General features: G+C 45.3%; 1 protein-coding gene across 3 annotated transcripts in view; it reads right to left on the minus strand.

The window, feature by feature from the left end:
* Positions 1 to 968: 968 nt before the first annotated feature.
* LOC140728691 (uncharacterized) overlaps positions 969 to 24,868 on the minus strand; it is a 265,890-nt gene continuing 241,990 nt past the window's right edge. For 2 of the 3 annotated variants that reach the window (XM_073047653.1, XM_073047652.1), the window contains 6 exons: positions 24,441 to 24,473; positions 21,862 to 21,885; positions 19,358 to 19,390; positions 13,431 to 13,463; positions 3,578 to 3,610; positions 969 to 1,097 (listed from right to left, as the gene is read on the minus strand). In XM_073047653.1, coding sequence (XP_072903754.1) covers positions 1,053 to 1,097; positions 3,578 to 3,610; positions 13,431 to 13,463; positions 19,358 to 19,390; positions 21,862 to 21,885; positions 24,441 to 24,473 — 201 coding nt within the window. In that variant the 3' untranslated portion in view covers positions 969 to 1,052. The remainder of the gene's footprint in view (positions 1,098 to 3,577; positions 3,611 to 13,430; positions 13,464 to 19,357; positions 19,391 to 21,861; positions 21,886 to 24,440; positions 24,474 to 24,868) is intronic. The other variant, XM_073047654.1, reaches the window with a different exon arrangement.

Here is a 24,868-nt window from a genome sequence, read left to right on the forward strand (position 1 = left end):
TTACAGTGAGCCGGGAACCCATACGTCTTTGGGGTGTGGGAGGAATGGAGGGGAGTCCCAGGGGGGTGGAGGTAGTGTACACTCCACATGGACGGGTCAGGGTGAGACACCGACACAAACTTTTCTATTTTGTTTCTCCTGTGTCTTTGTCTTGTAGACTTATTTACTGAAAATGCCTTCCAGTTTCCTCCCTCCTGAATGCATAGGCAGCTTCCCTTCTCCTCACCATCCCAGTTCCAAGACTCTGCCAGATAGTCTGTCAGCTCTGTCCAAGTCCCTATGCACCCCCTCCTGCCTGCATACATGGCTAAGGAAGAGTCCAAACATATAAAAGCAACACAAGACTAAACCATAAAATGAAGCTTTATTGTTTCAAAAGCATAGGTAGCTGCACAGCGTTGCTAAAACCCATTGACCCTGTTTGCAGTTTCTATCAGCCCCAGTGCAGGTCTCTCTCTGTCTAACTCTTCGTGTGTGTGTCTCTCTCTCTCTCTCTCATAACTGTGTAAGTTACTCTCACTCCCATCTCCCAACCTCTCCATGCTGATGTGTGTCTCAATTCCTCTTTGTGCGAAGGTTGTAATAAGTGGTGAGTGCATGTTATGTAATTGTGTGATGTGAGCATTCCCTCTGAGGTTCCCGTGTCTCCTGGGGATTACTGCAGTGGCATAAGATTATCTCTCGACCACATCCAACCATCTCACTCCTTCAGTCTGCCTTATTTCCCCATATCTCTAACTTTCCACTGCACTGTTACCCATCTCCCTCCCTCCCTCCACCCCCTTACCCTCCCCCAACCATCTCCCTTTCCCACGCTACCGCCTCCCACTCCCCCCTCCCTCCACCCCTCCCCCACTACCCCTCCCTCCACCCCTTCCCCACTCCCTCCACCCCTCCCCCACTACCCCTCCCTCCACCCCTTCCCCACTCCCTCCACCCCTCCCCCTCCCTGCACCCTCGCCCCCCTCCCATCCCACAGTCTGTAGCTGAGCATTTGCAGTCACTGTTCCATTGAGCGTGCGTGCGGTTTGCTTCCTCTGATTTCTGGACAGCTAGATGAAGTTGGCTGGGAGCACCAGTCGTGCTTCTACAACGTACTGCAAAGCAAAAGAGGGAAACAGTCACTGCACAAAAGTTCTCAGCTCCCTACTTATTGCTTCCTTTTTGTTTTGGACTGAATTTGAAAGATGTCTCGGCAATCCCAACATTGCCACCCTTGTCTTCTGCATGGGAACATGTTGGTCCTGAATTCTGTCTGCATGCTCTTTAAATGACTCCCACTTGTTAGCTGTGGACTTAAGCCAATCTACTCTCTTCAGCTCCTGCGTAATACCATTACAATGAGCCTTTACCCACTTCAGCACTTTCCCCAAGATCCATAAATATCTGAAAGCTTAGAGCTATTATCTCTGCCCAGCTGGTCCATGCAAGTTAGTCTCACTTGCCGGCCGCTGGCCGATAACTTTCCATTCATGTACCGGTCCAAATGCACTGGCCTCAATCACCTGTTTGACAGCTCATTCCATACACTGACCACCCTTTGGATGAAAATGTTACCCCAACATATTCTGGTTAGAGTGATGGTCAAGGCTGATAGGACCTTGGATGAGAGAGATTTTGAGGCCCACACTAGGAATGAGAAGACATGGGTCCGGTACAGGCAGCTGGGATCAAGTCAATTCCTGTAAGAGTATAGAGGAAGAAGTAAGGTACTTAACAAGGAAATCAAGACATATAGTATAGTAGCTTTTGCAGAGAAGATTTAGAGAATCCCAAGAGGTTTATATTGCGTTAGGGAACTGAAGCTGGAGCTGGATGAAATCTGCATCAGGAGTTACAGGGAGGCTGACAGGTTTATAGACAGGAGTTACAGGGAGGCTGACAGGTTTATAGACAGGAGTTACAGGGAGGCAGTCACACCTAAGTTGCAGGAGGCAGGTAGCTGGGTGACTGTCAGGAGAGGGAAAGGCAGATCATGTGAAAGACCCCTGTGATCGTTCCACTCAATAACTTGGTATACTTGTTAATGTTCTGATGAAGAGTCTTAGCACAAAATGCCAACTCTTCATTCCTCTCCATAGACGCCACATAACCAGAGGAGCTCCTCCAGCATTTTGTGAGCGTTGCTCTGGATTTCCAGCATCTGCAGGGTCTTGTGTTTCGGATTATACTGCTGGGAGGGTTAACCATCCAGTGGAAAGCCACAGTGGCCAGGTCTCTGGAAGTGAGTCTGGCTCTGTGGCTCAGAAGGGAAAGGGGGAGAAGAGGAGAGTGGTAGTGATAGGGGATTCAACACCTACAAAAACAAACAGGAGATTCCGAAATTGCCTTCACGATGGTATGTTGCCTCCCAGTTGTCAGGGCCAGAGATATCTAATTGAGTCTGTAGCAGTTTTGGTGCCAACAACATAGATGGGAAAGGGATGTTGTCCTGAAGAGCGAATATCAGGAGTTAGGAAAGAAGCTAAAAAAGGACCTCAATGGTAGTAATCTCTGGATTATTGCCTGAACCACAGGTCAGTGCGGTTAAGAATAGGATGATTTGGCAGATGAATGAGAGGCTGAAGGGCTGAAATAGGTGACAGAGTTTCAGATTTGTGGATCATTGGGATGTCCTTTGGTGAAGATTTGACCTGTACAAAAGGAATGGGTACAAGATAGATACCTGAACTTGAACTGACTGTGACGATCCCAAGCCAGAAGCGTTGGCCAAGGGGCAAGCAAGCCACCCCATAAAAACCCAGAGCTACAGATATGCCAACAGAAGCCACAGTGAGATGACTACTGAGCGGCTGTAGACGGCCTCTGCTTCAGTAGGGGTGATGGAATTAAGGAGAAGACACCTGACCTTGAGAGGGGCCAGGTCCCTGCAGGTATGTTTGCTGCAGCTACATTGGGGACGGGTGATAGGTAATAATTCCACTGGGTGTTTTTTATAGACCACCCAATAGTAAGAGAGACATCGAGGAGCAGATAGGGAGAGAAATTCTGGGAATATGTAATAATACCAGGGTTGTAGTGGTGGGAGATTTTAATTTCCGAAATATTGATTGGCAAATGGATGAGCTTAGAGTGTGGATCAATACTTGGAGCTGTGATGTTGTGGCCATTATAGAGACTTGGATGGTTCAGGGGCAGGAATGGTCACCTGGAGTGCCAGGCTTTAGGTGTTTCACAATGGACAGAACAGATCCCTGAGGCACTCCACTGGTGACCGACCTCCATGCAGAATATGACCCGTCTACAACCACTCTCTGCCTTCTGTGTGCAAGCCAGTTCTGGATCCACAAAGCAAGGTCCCCTTGGATCCCATGCCTCTTTATTTTCTCAATAAGTCTTGCATGGGGTACCTTATCAAATGCAATACAATAGGGTCTTTTAAGAGACTTTTGGATAGGTACATGGAGCTTAGAAAGATAGAGGGCCATGGGTAAGCCGAGTAATTTCTAAGGTAGGGACATGTTCGGCATGGGCCGACTGGGCCTGTATTGTGCTGTAGGTTTTCAGTGTTTTTCCGTGTTTGGTTCCAGACTCCCTCCTCATGAGTTTGTGTCTCTTTTCAAGAGACAATACTCACATATTCATTTTGATTGTTGCTCTGATGTGATCTCTGTGAACGAAGAGGAAAGTGAAAGTTACCAGGAGTGAACTCACTCGAGTGATAACAGCAGGACCGGGGGGATTGATAAAGCCCGTTTAGCAATGAGGAGAAATGATAAATACTGAAACAGAGAGAGTGCTAACCAGTCCTAGAGGAATGACCCAATGTTCACCACTCCCTGGATAATGAATAACAGGAGACTACTCTGTCTTTCCGGTCTGTTCCAGCTTGATGGTGAGCTCTTGGTTCTGTCTCACTCCTCTCTTCCCATAGTTCTGTAATACTTATGCAGTCCAGATTCACTCCAATTCCTTTTCAATGTTCCCGTGTATCGTCTCCCATCTCCATTCAGGAAGAAATCCCTGACCTCAGCAGCTTTCCACCAGGATGGTTGAAACTAGTTTGGTCGTGGGATGGGAATGAGAGAATCTGGTCAGGAAGCAGAGGGATTGTGAGGCAGGTAGATATCAGGACCAGTAAGAACAGGCAGGCGCAAGGGTATAGACAAGTGTGTTCATTTTAATACGGGGAGTGTTATAGATGATGGGGACGAGGGAACATGGATCAATACATGGAAGTATGAAGTTCTGATCATTACAGAAACTTAGTTGAGAGAGAAGCAGGATTGATCTCTTAGTGTTCCAGGATCTCAATGCCTCAGAAAAGATAGAGTAAATCACAAACAGGAGAACATCTGCAGATGCTGGAAATCCAGAGCAACACATAGAAAATGCTGGAGGAACTCAGCAGGTTGGGCAGCATCTATGGAAATAAATAAACAGTCAGCATTTCGGGCCGAGACCCTTCTTCAGATGCTGCCCAACCTGCTGAGTTCCTCCAGTACTTTCTGTGTGTTGCTCCAGGAAAGATAAGAGTGCGAGGTGAAAGGGGGTGGGTACGTTGCACTGTTTAATCGGAGACAGTATTAAAGTGGGACACAATGGAGGCTCAAACACTGTTTGTATATGGGTAGAACTCAAAAACAAGAAAGGTGCAAACACACCAATGTGATCACATTACTGATCCACCAGTAGTGACGGGCATTGAGATAAAAATCTGCAGACAGGATCAGTAAAGGTGGGAAAGCAGCAGGGTCATTCAACTTCTCCAATATTGATAGGGACCTCCTTAGTGCAAGAGGTTTAGAGGAGGGCAGAATTACGTGAATCCAGGAGGGGTTCTTAAATCAATAAATAAATAGTCCAACAACCATGGGGGTTATGCTGAACCTTGTGTTGGGTAATAAAACTGCTCAGGTGAGGACAGTTAGGGAACAGCAATCACAATTCGTTATGTTCTGTATCTTAAGATGAAGGTAAGATTAAGTATGAACCTTGCAGGAGAGCATTAAATTGGAGTAGGAGAAATTACAAGAGTAATCGGCAGGAATGAGGGAGAATTAATTGGAAACGGTTATATTTAGCTGAATCGACATCTGACATGTGGAAGGCATTTAAAGAACAGCAAATTGTACAGAATCCAGGACTGGACATTCCAGGAAGAAGTAAGGACAAGAATGGCTAGGTCAGACAAACCTAGATGTTGAGAAAGGTGGTGAAATTAATCAAGAGGGAAATAAAATCGTATGTAAGGTTCAAGAAGCTAAAATCAAACAGAGACCTTAAGAACGTCAGAAAAGAATTTAAGAAGGGAATTTGGAGAGCCAGCCTTGGCCATAAATACCCTCCAGGATTAAAGAGAATCCCAAGGCATTCTACACATGCATCAAGAGCAAGAGGAGAACCAGTGAGGTGCTAGGACCACTCAAGGATATAGGACGGAACATGTGCTTGGACGTGGAGGATGTAATGAGTACTTGCATCAATATTTATCAAGGAAAAGGACATGGAGGATAAGTAGATCAGTGTAGATTGTGATGATATGACAGGACATTTCAAAATAATAAAAAAAAACCCAGATATGAGTATGCTGAGTTTCTTAACCTTGTTGGCAAGACCCCCAGGCCTGATGGAATAAACCCAGGATATTGAGAGAAGCAAGATATTAGATTGCTGGTGCCTTGACCATTTCATGATGCCTCTAGTCCCAGGAGAGGTCCTGGACGACTGGCAAGAGGCTAATGTCATTGCATTATTCAAAAGGGAAATGGGGATAATCCTGGAGAGCCTCAGCGGCAGGGAAGAGACTAGAAAAGACTCTTTGGGATAGGATTTATGACCAATTTGAAAAGCAATGGTTAATTAGGTATAAACAGCACTGCTTTATGTGAGGTAAATTATATCAAACCAATTTTGGTGGAAAGCGGCCAGCGAGTGAGTGGGCCAGTGAAGGAGTGGAGATTTGAGGCTTTGACTTGAGAGATTCTGGCAGCTTTTGGCAGTTGGACTGTGCAATCAAGTCAATCAAGATTTGAATAGCTCAGCAGAAAGCCATTGATTAGACAATCAAGATTTGAATAGCTCAGCAGAAAGCCATTGACTAGACAATCAAGATTTGAATAGCTCAGTCTCAGCAGAAAGCAGCTGATTAGGCAATCGAGGTCAGGTGACCAAGCAGTTTGAAAAGCTCAAACAAATAAATAGAGGGGTAACTCAAGCGGAGCGGCCTGTGGAAAGCAGCCAGTGAGTGAGTGGAGGTTTGAGGCTTTGACTCGAGAGGCTTTGACAAGAAGAGGCGGAGGATGAGTTTGTTCCCAATTAGTCTTTACAATGCCTCCTGAGACGGTGATGTGCCTCTCCTGTGAGATGTGGCAGTCTTGGGGGATCTCCCCTCTCCCGCAGAGTCACATCTGCCAGAAGTGCTTGCAGCTGGGCAATCTGGAAGACAGTGTGAGTAATCTGGAGCAGCAGCTGGATGACCTTCGACTCATAAGAGAAAATGAGGCAGTCATAGATGAGAGCTACAGGGAGGTAGTCACACCTAGGCTGCCGGAAGCAGGTCATTGGGTGACAGTCCGAGGGGGGAAAGCGAAGGAGAGTAGACAGGTAGTGCAGAGCACCCCTGTAGCCATTCCCCTGAATAATAAGTTTACCGTCTTGGATACTGTTGGCGAGGATGACCGACCAGGTGTGAGCCACGGTGGCAGGGCCTCTGTCACTGAGTCTGACCCTGTGGTGCAGAAGGATGGGACGGAGAAGAGGAGAGTTGTCGTCATTGGAGACTCTATAGTCGGGGAGCAGACAGGAGATTTTGTGGACGGGAGAAGGAAACCCGCATGGTTTGTTGCCTCCCGGGTGTCAGGGTCCGGGATGTCTCTGACCGGGTGCACGACATCCTGGTACGAGAGGGAAAGCAACCAGAAGTCGTGATACATGTTGGGACCAACGACATAGGCAGGAAGAGGGATGAGGTCCTGAAGTGTGAGTTTCGGGAACTAGGCAGAAGGCTGAAGAACAGGACCTCAAGGGTGGCGTTCTCAGGATTGCTGCCAGTACTACGTGATAGTGATGGTAAGAATTGGAGGAGATGGCAGTTGAATGCATGGCTGAGGAGTTGGTGCAGGGGGCAGGGTTTTAGATTTTTGGACCATTGGGATCTCTTCTGGGGAAGATGGGACCTGTACAGGTTGGATGGGTTGCACCTGAACTCGAGGGGAAGCAATATCCTTGCAGGTAGGTTTGCTAGCATGGTTCTGGAGGGTTTAAAGTAATTTGCAAGGGGGATGGGACCCGGAGCGATAGAGCAGTGAAAGAAGTGCATGGAATAAAGCCAGACCTAACATATAGAGAGGCTTTGAGGAAAGAGAAGCAGAATAAAGGGTATAAAGGTAGTAAGGTAGAAGGGCTAAAGTGTGTGTACTTCAATGCAAGAAGCATCAGGAACAAAGGTGATGAACTGAGAGCTTGGATACATACATGGAATTATGATGTAGTGGCCATTACAGAGACTTGGCTGGCACCAGGGCAGGAATGGATTCTCAATATTCCTGGATTTCAGTGCTTTAAAAGGGATAGAGAGGGTGGAAAGGGGGAGGAGGGGTGGCATTACTGATCAGGGATACTATCACAGCTACAGAAAGGGTGGGTAATGTAGCAGGATCCTCTTTTGAGTCGGTATGGGTGGAAGTCAGGAACAGGAAGGGAGCAGTTACTCTGTCCAAGTTGCATGCCATCTTGGACGATGACTCCCATCCACTTCATAATGTACGGGTTAAGCACAGGAGTACATTCAGCCAGAGACCCATTTCACCGAAATGTAACACTGAGTGTCATAGGAAGTCATTTCTACCTGTGGCCATCAAACTTTACAACTCCTCCCTAGGAGTGTCAGACACCCTGAGCCAATAGGCTGGTCCTGGACTTATTTCCACTGGGCATGATTAACTTATTATAATTTAATTATTTATGGTTTATCTTGCTATATTTCTTCACTATTCTTGGTTGGTGCAGCTGTAACGAAACCCAATTTCCCTCGGGATCAATAAAGTATGTCTGTCTGTCTGTCTCTACTGGGGGTATTCTATAGGCCCCTTGGTAGCAGCAGAGATACTGAGGAGCAGATTGGGAGGCAGATTGGGAAGGTGCAAAAATAACAGGGTTGTTAGCATGGGTGACTGTAACTTCTCTGATATTGATTGGCACCTGATTAGTTCCAAGGGTTTAGATGGGGCAGAGTTTGTTAAGTGTGTCCAGGATGGATTCCTGTCACAGTATGTTGCCAGGCTGACTAGGGGGAATGCTATACTAGATCTAGTATTAGGTAACGAACCGGGTCAGGTCACAGATCTGTCAGTGGGTGAGCATCTGGGGGACAGTGATCACCACTCCCTGGCCTTTAGCATTATCATGAAAAAGGATAGAATCAGAGAGGACAGGAAAAATTTTTAATAGGGGAAGGGCAAATTAGGAGGCTATAAGGCTAGAACTTGTGGCTGTGAACTGGGATGATGTTTTTGCAGGGAAATGTACTATAGACATGTGGTCGATGTTTAAGGATCTCTTGCAGGATGTTAGGGATAAATTTGTCCCGGTGAGGAAGATAAAGAATGGTAGGGTGAAGGAACCATGGGTGACAAGTGAGGTGGAAAATCTAGTCAGGTGGAAGAAGGCAGCATACATGAGGTTTAGGAAGCAAGGATCAGATAGATCTATTGAGGAATATAGGGTAGCAAGAAAGGAGCTTAAGAAGGAGCTGAGAAGAGCAAGAAGGGGGCATGAGAAGGCCTTGGTGAGTAGGGTAAAGGAAAACCCCAAGGCATTCTTCAATCATGTGAAGAACAAAAGGATGACAGGAGTGAAGGTAGGACCGATTAGAGATAAAAGTGGGAAGATGTGCCTGGAGGCTGTGGAAGTGACCAAGGTCCTGACTTCTCTTCGGTATTCACCAGTGAGAGGGAACTTGATGACGGTGAGGACAATATGAGTGAGGTTGATGTTCTGGAGCATGTTGATATTAAGGGAGAGGAGGTGTTAGAGTTGTTAAAATACATTAGGAAGGATAAGTCCCGGGGCCTGACAAAATATTCCCCAGGCTGCTCGACGAGGCTAGGAAGAAATTGCTGAGCCTCTGGCTAGGATCTTTATGTCCTCGTTGTCCACGGGAATGGTACCGGAATATTGGAGGGGGGCGAATGTTGTCCTCTTGTTCAATAAAGGTAGTAGGGATAGTCTGGGTAATTATAGACCAGTGAGCCTTGCATCTGTGGTGGGAAAGCTGTTGGAAAAGATTCTTAGAGATAGGATCTATGGGCATTTAGAGAATCGTGGTCTGATCAGGGACAGTCAGCATGGCTTTGTGAAGAGCAGATCGTGCTTAACAAGCCTGATAGAGTTCTTTGAGGAGGTGACCAGGCATATAGATGAGGGTAGTGTAGTGGATGTGATCTGCATAGATTTTAGTAAGGCATTTGACAAGGTTCCACATGGTAGGCTTATTCAGAAAGTCAGAAGGCATGGGATCCAGGGAAGTTTGGCCAGGTGGATTCAGAATTGGCTTGCCTGCAGAAGGCAGAAGGTTGTGGTGGAGGGAATACATTCAAATTGGCGGGTTGTGACTAGTGGTGTCCCACAAGGATCTGTTCTGAGACCTCTACTTTTCGTGATTTTTATTAACGACTTGGATGTGGGAGTAGAAGGGTGGGTTGGCAAGTCTGTAGACGACACAAAGGTTGGTGGTGTTGTAGATAGTGTAGAGGATTGTCGAAGATTGCAGAGAGGCATTGATAGGATGCAGAAGTGGGCTAAGAAGTGGCAGATGGAGTTCAACCCGGAGAAGTGTGAGGTGGTACATTTTGGAAGGACAAACTCCAAGGCAGAGTATAAAGTAAATGGCAGGATACTTGGGCAGTGTGGAGCAGAGGGATCTGGGGGTATATGTCCACAGATCCCTGAAAGTTGCCTCACAGGTAGATAGGGTAGCTGAGAAAGCTTATGGGGTGTTAGTTTTCATAAGTCGAGGGATATAGTTTAAGAGACGCAATGTAATGATGCAGCTCTATAAAACTCTAGTTAGGCCACACTTGGAGTACTGTGTCCAGTTCTGGTCGCCTCACTATAGGAAGGATGTGGAAGCATTGGAAAGGGTACAGAGGAGATTTACCAGGATGCTGCCTGGTTTAGAGAGTATGGATTATGATCACAGATTAAGGGAGCTAGGGCTTTACTCTTTGGAGAGAAGGAGGATGAGAGGAGACATGATAGAGTTGTACAAGATATTAAGAGGAATAGACAGAGTGGACAGCCAGCGCCTCTTCCCCAGGGCACCACTGCTCAGTACAAGAGGACATGGCTTTAAGGTAAGGGGAGGGAAGTTCAAGGGGGATATTAGAGGAAGGTTTTTCACTCAGAGAGTGTTTGGTGCGTGGAATGCACTGCCTGAGTCAGTGGTGAAGGCAGATACACTAGTGAAGTTTAAGAGACCACTAGACAGGTATATGGAGGAATTTAAGGTGGGGGTTTATATGGGAGGCAGGGTTTGAGGGTCTGTGATGTGCTGTACTATTCTATGTCCTATGTTCTAACTTGATTTTCACAAGGAGGTGATGAAAGGGATGATGAAGGTAGAGCTGTGGATGTTGCTGACATGGAGTCTGGGAAGGCCTTTGACAAGATGCTTCATGGGAGGTTGATGCAGAAGATTAAGATGTATGGGATCCATGGTGAATTAGCTTGCCCACTGAAGGCAGAGGTTAGTGGTGAATGGGACTTACTCTAGCTGTACTCTGCAGGGATCTGTAGTAGGTCCATTTATATATACATATAAATGACATGTGAAAACATGGGTGGATGGGTGAGTAGGTTTACAGATATGAATAACATGGGATACTGGGAAATGATACAACAGGATCTATATAGGTTGAAGATATGAATAGTGAAATTATAGATGAACTTTACCTGGTCAAATGGTGAGCATTTCAGAGACAATGGCCACAACTGCCTGGCCTTTACAGTATGGAAAAGTATTTAATTGGGGGTAGGGGAAAGTTATGATACTATTAGGCAGGAACTGAAGAGCATAAATTGAGAATAGATATACTCAAGAAAATGCACATCAGGAATGTGGAGATTGTTTAGGAAGCACTTGCTGGGGGTTCTGGATAGGTTTCCCCATTGAGATAGGGAAAAGATGGTAGGGATAAGGAACCATTGTTGATGAGAGATGTGGAACATTCAGTCAAGGTGAAGTAGGAAGCTCTGAAGGTTTAGGAAGCAAGGCTCAGTCAGGGCTCTACTGAGTGACAAAGTAGCCAGGAAGGAGCTGAAGAATAAGAAGAGATAGAAGGGCCATGAGAAGGCCTTGGTGAGTAGGATTAAGGAAAACCCCAGGAAGAACAGGAGGATGGCAAGAGTGAGAATTGGACCGATCAGGGATAGTAGAGGATACTAGTACAGGAAACATGTACCTGAGTCGGAGGAGGTAATTAATGAACACTTTGCTTCAGTGTTCACAGCTGAAGTTTGTGAAGACAATGTAAAACAGGCAGAGGCACTTGAATATGTCAGTGTTCAGAAAGAGGTTGTGCTAGAATTTTTGACAAATATTTGTATCGATAAGTCCCTGAGATGGGTGTAATTTATCCTAGGTTACTATGAGAAATGAGGTAAGAGAGTGCTGCGCCTTTGGAAATGATCTTTGAGTCCTCATTAGCTACAGGAGTAGCACCAGATGATTGGAGGGTGGCAAATGTTATTTCTTTCTTCTAGAAAGGCTGAAGTGATAACCCCAGGAATTATAGATCTGTGGTAAGTTAATTTTTGGAGAAGATTCTTAGAGACAGCATTTATGAATATTTGGAGAAACACATTATTAACTGTTGATTTTGACCTACAACCAAAGAATACTATTTGGAAACCAAATTCAAGTCTACTCAATGATCCCTACTTTAAGGAACAAATAAAAAAGAATTTTTTAATTAGTATAATCCATCCCTGAGATGGATGTAATTAACCCTAGATTACTATGAGAAACGAGGAAAGAGTGCTGCGCCTTTGGAGATGATCTTTTGATTTCTCATTAGCCACAGGAGTAGCACCAGATGATTGGAGAGTGGCAAATGTTATTCCTTTCTTCTCAAAAGGGTGAAGAGAAAACTCCAGGAATTACAAATCTGTGGTAGGTAAATTATTGGAGAAGATTCATAGAGACAGGATTTATGAACATTTGGAGAAACACAGTATGATTTGGGATAGTCAACATGGCTTTGTGAGGGGCCTCACGAGCCCGATTGAATCCTTTGAGGATGTGACAAAGGACAATGATGACGGTGGAGCAGTGAAGGTGGTGTACATGGATTTTAGTTCGGCATTTGATAAGATTCCCCATGTTAGGCTCATTCAGAAAGCCAGGAGGCATGTAATCCAGGGATACTTGGCTGTGTGAATCCGAATTGGCTTGAATAGAGGGTGGTTGTAGATGGAGCATATACTGCCTTAGTGACCAATATTGTTCCACAGGGATCTGTTGTGGCTCCTCTGCATATGTGATTTTTCTAAGCTTCTTGGTTGAGGAAATGGAAGGGTAGGTTGGTAAGTTTACAGATGATATGAAGATCGGTGGTGTTGTGGATAGTATAGAAGGTTGAAATGGGACATTGACAGGATGTAGAGCTGGCCTGAGATGTGGCAGATGGAGTTCAATCCTGAAAAGTGTGAAGTGATTCACTTTGGAAGGTTGAATATGAGGACAGAATTCAGAGTTTTTCCCAGGACAGGAATAGCTGAAATGAAGGGGGATAATTTTAAGGAGACTGGAATAAAGTATAAGGGGAATGTCAAAGGTAATTTTTTTACATGGAGAGTGGAAAACCTGCCAAGGATGGTGGTAAAGGTGGAGACTTTAAAGACATTTAAGCGACTTTTAGATATACATAAGAATGATAGAAAGATAGAGGTCTACGTAGGAGGGAAGGGTTAGATTGACCTTAGAGTCGGTTGAAAGATCAACATCACAGGTCGAACAGTCTGTACTGTGCTGTGACTTTCTATGTACTATGTTCTAAATGTGATCCATTGCAGTTTGGGAGATTGGGAGATCAAATGTACAGGGGTAATACACTGCTAATAGCAAGGCCCTTAATAGTGATGTTGTTCTGAGGGATTCTGGAGTCTAAGACAATAGCTCCCTGAAGAGGTTGCACAGGTTGATAGGTGGCAAAGGAGGCACATGGCATGCTCGTCTTTATTAGTCGAGGAATTCTTTTCAGAAACTGGGATGTTCTTTTTTTTAAACTGCATCTGGATTATTGTATTCAGTTCTGCTAATAGGATGGATATCAAGGCATTGGAGAGGGTGCAATGGAGGTTTACCAGGATGCATGCATTGAAGGTGAGAGCTGATATTAAGAGCAGTAGGGGTCTGGAATGTTCATGTTTCCAGACTCCTTCCTCAGGAATCAAAGAATTGGCATTTGTTTTCAGGTGATGATACTCACAGAGTTGTGTTCATTGCTCCTGCTGCGTGATCTCTGTGAACAAAGAGGAAAATGAAGATTACCAGGAGTGGACTCACCCAAGTGATGACAGCAGGACCAGGGGGATTGATGAAGGCCCTTTAGAAACGTGGAGGGTTGATAATTACACAAACTGACAGTTACAACCACTCCTGGGTGAACAAAACCCACAAGTACCCACCATATAGGTAATGAGGAATAGGAGGCCATTCAGCCCATTGGGTCTGCTACAGCCCAAAGGTGGAGCTTCCAGTTCTGTCTCACTCCCCTCTTCCCACAGTCCTGTAATACTTTCCCAATCCAGGCTTACTCCAGTTCATTTCAACATTCCTGTGAATCTTTTCCCATCTCTGTTCGGGCAGCAATCCCAGACCACAACAGCTCTCTGCCCAGAGGGTTTAATTAGTTTGGTAGTGGGATGGTAACAGAGAACCAGATCAGGGTGTGGAGGGATTGTGAGGCAGGAAGATGTCAGGACAAGAGCAAGGGAATAGAGAAGATGGGAATGATGGGTTGCAGTCTATCTATTTAAATACTGGGAGTGTTAAGGGTGACGGGGATGAAAGAGCATGCATCACTACATAGAACTGACTGTTAAGCAGACTTGGTTGAGGGTGGAACAAGACTGGGTGCTTAGTGTTCTGGGGTTTCGAGGAAATCTGAATAACGTTGATGACCACAGAGTCCGAGTCCACAGATCACTGAAAGAAGTTGATAAATGATAAAGTAGGCTTGTGACCTGCTTACATTTATTCAGTTCAGGAGTTAGGCAGTTATGATACAGCTTTATTAAACTCCAGTTCGGCCACATCTAGAGATTGCAATCAATTCTGGTCATTCCATTATAGGAAGGATGTTGAGGCATTGGAGAGGATGCAGAAAAGGTTTAGCAGTGGTGTGCATTTAAACTGAAAGGGAGTAATTTAAAAGGAGTAGTGTGGGGTAAGCTTTTTCTTTACACAACGTGATGGGTATCTGGAACGGGGTGGTGGGTATCTAGAACAGGGTGGTAGGTATCTGGAATGGGGTGGTGGGTATCTGGAACAGGGTGGTGATACCTGGAACGGAGGTTGGGTATCTGGAATGGAGTGGTGTGAAGACAAATTCAATTGTTGTATTTAAGAGCCTCTTAGAATTGTGTGGGTAGGACAGATTCGTTTAGTTGGGCATTTGATTACTGATATAATTAGTTCATCACAACGTTGTGGGCTGAAGCAAGGCCTGTTCTGTACTCTTCTAAGTTCTATAGGTATTCTCGACTCCTGCCAGCTCTATATCCTACAGTCACCCTCCTTCCTGCCACCCTTTCCCTATTCAGTCTCCCTTTAACCTGCTCTGCTCCAGATTTGAAAATGACTTCTCCAGGCTCTTCCCATGAAGCATCCTATCCCAGCATTGTTCCTGGGAATTTGAATGTGGAAAAAAACTCCTGAGGGAGGCAGCTTCTCAATGAGTAAGTTAATTGTTCATTCTGTGTAGTAGGGCACTTTCTACAAGAATGAATTTACTTTACTTTATTCTCACCAAACAATTGATACTAGGGTGTACAATCATCACAGTGATATTTGATTCTGCGCTTCGCGCTCCCTGAGGTACAAATCCAAGTAAGTATAATAAAATAATTAAAGTATAAATCATAACTAGAAAATAGAAAAGGGAAAGTAAGGTAGTGCAAGTTAGGTCTGGATATTTGGAAGGTACGGCCCAGATCCGGGTGAGGATCCATTCAGCAGTCTTATCACAGTTGGAAAGAAGCTGTTCCCAAATCTGGCCGTAGGAATCTTCATGCTCCTGAACCTTCTCCTGGAGGGAAGAGGGACAAAAAGTGTGTTGGCTGGGTGAGTTGTGTCCTTGGTTATTCTGGCAGCACTGCTCCGACAGCGTGCGGTGTAAAGTGAGTTCAAGGATGGAAGATTGGTTTGTGTGATGCGCTGGGCTATGTTCACTATCTTCTGCAGCTTCTTCTGGTCTTGGACAGGACAACTTCCATTCCAGGTTGTGATGCACCCTAGAAAAATGCTTTCTATGATGCAGCTATAAAAAATTAGTGAGGGTTTTAGGGGACAGGCCAAATTTCTTCAGCTTTCTCAGGAAGTAAAGGCACTGGTGGGCCTTCTTGGCAGTGGACTCTGCTTGGTTAGACCAAGTCAGGTCATTTGTGATATTCATACCGAGGAATTTAAAGCTTTTGACCTGTTCCACCTGCGTACCAGCGATGTAGATGGGGTTGTGCGATCCGCTACTCCTTCTGAAGTCAACAACCAATTCCTTCGTCTTGCTGACGTTGAGGGAAAGGTTATTGTCTTCACACCATGCCACCAGGTTCTTAATTTCCTCTCTGTAGTCCAACTCATCATTGGCCATATCTTGCGTCATCAGCAAACTTATATATTGCGTTCGATGGAAACTTGGCTACACAATCATGGGTGTACAGTGAGTACAGCAGGGGGCTGAGTACACAGCCTTGTGGGGCACCGGTGCTCAGAGTGATTGTAGAGGAGAGCTTGTCCCCTATTTTTACAGCCTGGGTCCTGTCTGTGAGGAAGTTGAAGATCCAGCTGCAGATCTGAGTGCTAAGACCCAGGTTCCGGAGTTTAGGAATCAGTTTATTTGGAATGATGGTATTAAAGGCAGAGCTGTAGTCGATCAAAAGGAGCCTTACATATGCGTCTTTATTCTCCAGGTGTTCTAAGGAGGAATGTAGTGCCAGAGAGATGGCATCTGCCATTGACCTGTTGCTCCGGTAGGCGAATTGCTAAACGTTGAGGTTGACCGGTAGGTTATGGTTGATGTGTGCCATAACCAATCGCTCGAAGCACTTCATAGCAATTGATGTCAGTCACAGGTTGATAGTCATTCAGGCATGCCACCTTGCTTTTCTTCGGCACCGGGATTATTGTTGCCTTCTTAAAACACGAGGGGATCTTAGACTGAAGCAGGGAGCAGTTGAAGATATCAGCAAATACTCCAGCTAGCTCGCTTGCACAGGCCCAGAGAACCCGTCCCGGGACGCCATCTGGGCCTGTTGCCTTCCTTGGATTTATCTTCAGGAAGGCTCTTCTAATGTCTTCCTCGGTGACGATGAATCTTGATGCCACCAGGTCCGGTTCATCCGGAGGGGGCAGGACGCTCCTCTTTTGTTTGAACCTTGCGTAGAATACGTTAAGTTCGTCAGGAAGAGAAGTGCTACAGTTATTGATATTCCCAGCCTTTTCTTTGCGCCCAGTGATCTCATTTAGACCCTGCCATAGTTTACTGGCATCCCTCTGGTCAGCCTAGGCTTCCAACTTGGCTGAATATTGCCTCTTGGTGCCCTTAATAGATAGATAGATACTTTATTCATCCCCATGGGGAAATTCAACTTTTTTTTTCCAATGTCCCATACACTTGTTGTAGCAAAACTAATTACATACAATACTTAACTCAATAAAAAATATGATATGCATCTAAATCACTATCTCAAAAAGCATTAATAATAGCTTTTAAAAAGTTCTTAAGTCCTGGCGGTTGAATTGTAAAGCCTAATGGCATTGGGGAGTATTGACCTCTTCATCCTGTCTGAGGAGCATTGCATCGATAGTAACCTGTCGCTGAAACTGCTTCTCTGTCTCTGGATGGTGCTATGTAGAGGATGTTCAGAGTTTTCCATAATTGACCGTAGCCTACTCAGCGCCCTTCGCTCAGCTACCGATGTTAAACTCTCTAGTACTTTGCCCACGACAGAGCCCGCCTTCCTTACCAGCTTATTAAGACGTGAGGCGTCCCTCTTCTTAATGCTTCCTCCCCAACACGCCACCACAAAGAAGAGGGCGCTCTCCACAACTGACCTATAGAACATCTTCAGCATCTCACTACAGACATTGAATGACGCCAACCTTCTAAGGAAGTACAGTCGACTCTGTGCCTTCCTGCACAAGGCATCTGTGTTGGCAGTCCAGTCTAGCTTCTCATCTAACTGTACTCCCAGATACTTGTAGGTCTTAACCTGCTCCACACATTCTCCGGCTTTCCGGAGTTCATGCCTGGATTCCCTGTAGCGACTGGTATCCCCAGACCTAAAAGCCGTAGTTCTAGCCTTCAAAAGGGACTGGACCTCATAATTCATCCAAGGTTTCTGGTTAGGGAATACCCGGATCGTCTTGCGAGACACACAGTCCACAGTACATTTCCAGATAAAGTCCATGACAGCTGAGGCATACTCATCGAAGTTAGCTGCCAAGTCCTTGAATACTAACCAGTCCACCGATTCAAAGCAGTCACGGAGGAGCTCATCCATTTCCTCTGTCCAACGCGACACCACTTTTCACACCGTGATCTCCCGCTTCAGTTTCTGTTTGTAAGCTGGGAGGAGGAGTACGGTCTGGTCCAATTTTCCGAAGTGAGATCGTGGGACGGAATGGTAGGCATCCTTGACTGCTGTGTAACAGTGGTCAAATATATTTGGGCCTCTAGTGGAGCAGGAGACATGTTGGTATAACCTTGGCAGTGCTTTTCTGAGGTTGGCCTGGTTAAAGTCCCCGGCTGTAATGAGTAAAGCCTCCGGTTACCTGGTCTCAAGTTCTCTGATGTTGGCATACAGTGTATTCACAGCACACTCCACGTCCGCCTGGGGGGGAATGTAGACCGCTGTCAGTATGACCAAGGTGGATTCCTGTGGCAGATAATAGGGACGACACTTCACCGACAGATGTTCCAGGTCCGGACTGCAGGAGCTTGTCAGTGCCACTGTGTCCGAGCACCACGCAGTGTTGATCAGTAGGCAGACACCACCTCCCTTCGTCTTGCCCAAAGACGCCGTGCGGTCCATCCGATGGATCGAAAATCTCTCCGGTTGGATGGCACAGTCGGGGGTGGCAGGGGAGAACCAGAATGGGATATGAACGTAGCTGTGCCGAGTGAGTTTGTAGCAGACACTTCGTTTGCATCGGTGGTGAAGCTGAAAGTGAGGAGGATAGTCAGAAGTGACAGAACGATATTGATCAAATTGGAATTTAATGCTGAGAACTGTGAGCTGAATGACACGAGGAGGAGGCAGAAGTGTGTAAATACACCTGAATGGTCGAGCTCATAGAGAGCACTGTGAAACAGAGGAACCTCAGAATACAGGTCAGAGAAACCCTGGAGGTGAGGGTACAGGTAGATCCGGGATACCTGCCCTCATTATCTGAGTATGGAACATTTCAGTTATGAGGAGATAGAGACTCGGTCAGATTTCCCTGGAGAAGTGGAGACTGAGGGAACAACTGCTTGAGGTGTGCTGAGGTAAGAGGGACAGTTATGGTAGACAAATGAAACATTGCTAAGATTAGATGGGGAAAGGTGGAGTATCAGGAAGATCTGAGTCCTTTCCTACTGAGGGTGGCTATAATCTAGAACACACTGCCTGTGGGGTTACTGAAGGCAGGGTCTTCCACAATGCAAGAATTATCTACTTGCGCTGCTAAATCACCAAGGTCCAGTCGCTATGGCCCAAGCACTAAACAAGAGAAAATCTGCAGACGCTGGAAATCTGAGCAACACACAAAATGCTGGACAAAATCTTTTCCTAGATACTGCCTGGCCTGCTGAGTTCCTCCAGCATTTTGTATATATTGCTTTGTCCAAGTGCCGTTTCCCACAACCAATTTCCCTCTCTCTACTCCCCATTCCTGACTTTCTCTCTATCGTTCTCACACCTTCCAGAAACTACCATTTCCTGCTTAATTCTCTCTTCATTCACTTTTCATACTCCCACCCACCCTTCTCTCCACACTCTGCCTCCCGATTTCTGCTTCCTTCCTCTTTCTATATCACCCCCACCCCACTTTGCTCGTCACCATTATCATTTCCACTGTCCACCACCATTTGGAACCAAACATCTTCCTCGTGGATCAAGGAGTTTGTGTTTGGTTTCAGGAGATGATACTCACACTTCGCCCTCGTCTCCCCCTCCGGCCTGATCTCTGTGAACAAAGAGGAAAGGCAGGTTATCAGGAGGGGACTGACTCAAGTGATGACAGCAGGACCAGGAGGGATGATGAAGCCCCTTTAGAAATGAGCAGAGGTGATGCAACTACTTCATCGCTGTTCAGGCAGCAATGCCAGACCTCAGCAACTCTCCAGATGGAGGGTTTGAACTCGTTTGGCAGTGGGATAGGAACCAGAGAAACTGGTCAGTACAATGGAGGGATTGTGAGACAGGTAGATGTCAAGGACCAGCAAGTACAGGCAGGAGCCTGGGAATAGACAAGTGTGTTTACTTTAATGCTGGATGTATGATAGCAGATGGGATGAAAGAGCATGCATCTCTACATGGAACTGAGAAGTTCTGGTCATTACAGAGACTTGTTTGAGAGAGGAACAGGATTGGATGCATAATGCTCTTGGGTTTTGTTCAAACATTAACAATATTGTTGAGCTGAGCGATCATCAGGTTCAAGTCTACAGTTCACAGAAATGGAGGCAGTTCGATTGGAAAAACATGAGAAGATGCTTTATTACACCCTCTCAGAAATCCCATTATGATAGTAATGTCCTTCTTTCCTGGAGAAATTGTGGAAATCATAATGCAAATCATTATCATAGTTTCTGCGAATGCCCCGTTATCAAAGACAATTGGAGAGAGATACACAATGCCCTACAAGCCATCTTTAAATGTGAAAAACCCTTAGAAAGTAAGATGATATATTTTGGGTATAGACCTGAAGAATGGTTGTAAAAAGAGATAAATATTTAATGAATATACTGTTGGTGGCTGGTAAAAAGACTCTTACTAGGAAATGGTTATCACAGGAGAGCCCAACTTTAAATACATGGATGGAAATTACAAGGATATTTACAAAATGGAGAAGATAACAACATCTGTTAATCATAAGTTGGAACAATTTGATTCATAATAGGAAAATTGGTTTAACTACCTAACACCTCATAGCCCTGATTTTATTTCACAAATCAATGAATATGTTGTAAAAAAACAGGGTCACTCCCTACTTGTACATAGTTTTCTCCTTTCTTCTTGTTTTTTCTCTCTTTTCTGTAAGTGTATACCTCAGATAAATATTATGTGGGGAATGGTGGCAAATATAACTCCATGATATATATGTACAAGATCTGAAATACATCTTATGGAAATGTTTGATTAACTTCAATAAAAAATAAATTACAAAACAAACACAGTATGATTTGGGGTAGTCAACATGGCTTTGTGAGGGGCCTCACGAGCCCGATTGAATCCTTTGAGGATGTGACAAAGGACAATGATGACGGTGGAGCAGTGAAGGTGGTGTATATGGATTTTAGTTCGGCATTTGATAAGATTCCCCATGTTAGGCTCATTCAGAAAGCCAGGAGGCATGTAATCCAGGGATACTTGGCTGTGTGAATACCGAATTGGCTTGAATAGAGGGTGGTTGTAGATGGAGCATATACTGCCTTAGTGACCAATATTGTTCCACAGGGATCTGTTGTGGCTCCCCTGCATATGTGATTTTTCTAAGCTTCTTGGTTGAGGAAATGGAAGGGTAGGTTGGTAAGTTTACAGATGATATGAAGATCGGTGGTGTTGTGGATAGTATAGAAGGTTGAAATGGGACATTGACAGGATGTAGAGCTGGCCTGAGATGTGGCAGGTGGAGTTCAATCCTGAAAAGTGTGAAGTGATTCACTTTGGAAGGTTGAATATGAGGACAGAATTCAGAGTTTTTCCCAGGACAGAAATAGCTGAAATGAAGGGGGATAATTTTAAGGAGACTGGAATAAAGTATAAGGGGAATGTCAAAGGTAATTTTTTTACATGGAGAGTGGAAAACCTGCCAAGGATGGTGGTAAAGGTGGAGACTTCAAAGACATTTAAGCGACTTTTAGATATACATAAGAATGATAGAAAGATAGAGGGCTACGTAAGAGGGAAGGGTTAGATTGACCTTAGAGTCGGTTGAAAGATCAACATCACAGGTCGAACAGTCTGTTCTGTGCTGTGACTTTCTATGTACTATGTTCTAAATGTGATCCGTTGCAGTTTGGGAGATTGGGAGATCAAATATACAGGGGTAATACACTGCTAATAGCAAGGCCCTTAATAGTGATGTTGTTCTGAGGGATTTTGGAGTCTAAGACAATAGCTCCCTGAAGAGGTTGCACAGGTTGATAGGTGGCAAAGGAGGCACATGGCATGCTCGTCTTTATTAGTCGAGGAATTCTTTTCAGAAACTGGGATGTTCTTTTTTTTTAAACTGCATCTGGATTATTGTATTCAGTTCTGCTAATAGGATGGATATCAAGGCATTGGAGAGGGTGCAGTGGAGGTTTACCAGGATGCATGCATTGAAGGTGAGAGATGATATTAAGAGCAGTAGGGGTCTGGAATGTTCATGTTTCCAGACTCCTTCCTCATGAATCAAGGAGTTGGCATTTGTTTTCAGGTGATGATACTCACAGACTTGCTCCTGCTGCGTGATCTCTGTGAACAAAGAGGAAAATGAAGATTACCAGGACTGGACTCACCCAAGTGATATCAGCAGGATGGGGGGGATTGATGAAGGCCCTTTAGAAACGTGGAGGGATGATAAATACACAAACTGACAAATACAACCACTCCTGGGTGAACAAAACCCACAAGTACCCACCATATAGGTAATGAAGAATAGGAGGCCATTCAGCCCATTGGGTCTGCTACAGCTCAGTGGTGGAGCTTCCTGTTCGGTCTCACTCCCCTCTTCCCACAGTCCTGTAATGCTTTCCCAATCCAGGCTTACTCCAGTTCATTTCAACATTCCTGTGAATCTTTTCCCATCTCTGTTCGGGCAGCAATCCCAGACCACAACAGCTCTCTGCCCAGAGGGTTTAATTAGTTTGGTAGTGGGATGGTAACAGAGAACCAGATCAGGGTGTGGAGGGATTGTGAGGCAGGAAGATGTCAGGACAAGAGCAAGGGAATAGAGAAGATGGGAATGATGGGTTGCAGTCTGTCTATTTAAATACTGGGAGTATTAAGGGTGACGGGGATGAAAGAGCATGCATCACTACATAGAACTGACTGTTAAACAGACTTGGTTGAGGGTGGAACAAGACTGGGTGCTTAGTGTTCTGGGGTTTCGAGGAAATCTGAATAACGTTGATGACCACAGAGTCCGAGTCCACAGATCACTGAAAGAAGTTGATAAATGATAAAGTAGGCTTGTGACCTGCTTACATTTATTCAGTTCAGGAGTTAGGCAGTTATGATACAGCTTTATTAAACTCTAGTTCGGCCACATCTGGAGATTACAATCAATTCTGGTCGTTCCATTATAGGAAGGATGTTGAGGAATTGGAGAGGATGCAGAGAAGGTTTAGCAGTGGTGTGCATTTAAGCTGAAAGGGAGTAATTTGAAAGGAGTAGTGTGGGGTAAGCTTTTTCTTTACACAATGTGATGGGTATCTGGAACGGGGTGGTGGGTATCTGGAACGGGGTGGTGGGTATCTAGAACAGGGTGGTAGGTATCTGGAATGGGGTGGTGGGTATCTGGAACAGGGTGGTGATACCTGGAACGGAGGGCGGGTATCTGGAATGGAGTGGTGTGAAGACAAATTCAATTGTTGTATTTAAGAGGCTCTTAGAATTGTGTGGGTAGAATGGATTTGTTTAGTTGGGCATTTGATTACTGATATAGTTAGTTCATCACAACATTGTGGGCTGAAGCAAGGCCTGTTCTGTACTCTTCTAAGTTGTACAAAATATTTTTGACTCCTGCCAGCTCTATTTCCTACAGTCACCCTCCTTCCTGCCACCCTTTCCCTATTCAGTCTCCCTTTAACCTGCTCCGCTCCAGATTTGAAAATGACTTCTCTACGCTCTTCCCATGAAGCATCCTATCCCAGCATTGTTCCTGGAAATTCGAATGTGGAAAAAAACTCCTGAGGGAGGCAGCTTCTCAATGAATAAGTTCATTGTTCATTGAGTGTAGTAGGGCACTTTCTACAAGAATGAATGGGATATGAACGTAGCTGTGCCGAGTGAGTTTGTAGCAGACACTTCGTTTGCATCGGTGGTGAAGCTGAAAGTGAGGAGGATAGTCAGAAGTGACAGAACGATACTGATCAAATTGGAATTTAACGCTGAGAACTGTGAGCTGAATGACACGAGGAGGAGGCAGAAGTGTGTAAATACACCTGAATAGTCGAGCTCATAGAGAGCACTGTGAAACAGACAGACCTCAGAATACAGGTCAGAGAAACCCTGGAGGTGAGGGTACAGGTAGATCCGGGATACCTGCCTTCATTATCTGAGTATGGAACATTTCAGTTATGAGGAGATAATGTAGAGACTCGGTCAGATTTCCCTGGAGAAGTGGAGACTGAGGGAACAACTGCTTGAGGTGCACTGAGGTAAGAGGGACAGGTATGGTAGACAGAGGGAACATTTCTAAGACTAGATGGGGAAAGGTGGAATGTGAGGGAGATCTCAGTAGGAAAGGGCCTTCCTCAGGGTGGCTATAATCTGGAACACACTGCCTGTGGGGTTACAGGTGGCAGGGTCTTCCACAATGCAAGAAATATCTGCATGCGCTGCTAAATCACCAAGGTCCAGTCGCTATGGCCCAAGTACTAAACGAGAAAATCTGCAGACGCTGGAAATCCAAGCAACACACAAAATGCTGGACAAAATCTTTTCTTAGATACTGCCTGGCCTGCTGAGTTCCTCCAGCATTTTGTATGTATTGCTTTGTCCAAGTGCAGTTTCCCACAATCAATTTCCCTCTCTACTCCCCATTCCTGACTTTCTCTCTATTGTTCTCACACCTTCCAGAAACTACCATTCCCTGCTTAATTCTCTCTTCATTCTCTTTTCATACTCCCACCCACCCTTCTCTTCACACTCTGCCTCCCAATTTCTGCTTCCTTCCTCTTTCTATATCTCCCCCACCCCACCTTGCTCGTCACCATTATCAGTTCCACTGTCCACCACCATTTGGAACCAAACACCTTCCTCGTGGATCAAGGAGTTTGTGTTTGGTTTCAGGAGATGATACTCACATTTCGTCCTCGTCTGTTCCTCCGGCCTGATCTCTGTGAACAAAGAGGAAAGTGCAGGTTATCAGGAGGGGACTGACTCAAGTGATAACAGCAGGACTAGGGGGGATGATGAAGCCCCTTTAGAAACGAGCAGAGGTGATGAATGCAACTACTCCATCTCTGTTCAGGCAGCAATGCCAGACCTCAGCAACTCTCCAGATGGCAGGTTTAAAGTTGTCTGGCAGTGGGATAGGAACCTGAGATCCTGGTCAGGAAACGGTGGGATTGTGAGACAGGTAGATGTCAAGGACCAGCAAGTACAGGCAGGATGCTGGAAGTATGATGGAAGATGGGATGAAGGAGCATGCATCACTACATAGAACTAAGAAGTTCTGGTCATTAGAGACTTGGTTGAGAGAGGAACAGGATTGGATGCATAATACTCTTGG

Source organism: Hemitrygon akajei, chromosome 6, assembly GCF_048418815.1.
Source record: "Hemitrygon akajei chromosome 6, sHemAka1.3, whole genome shotgun sequence".
Classification (NCBI taxonomy): domain Eukaryota; kingdom Metazoa; phylum Chordata; class Chondrichthyes; order Myliobatiformes; family Dasyatidae; genus Hemitrygon; species Hemitrygon akajei.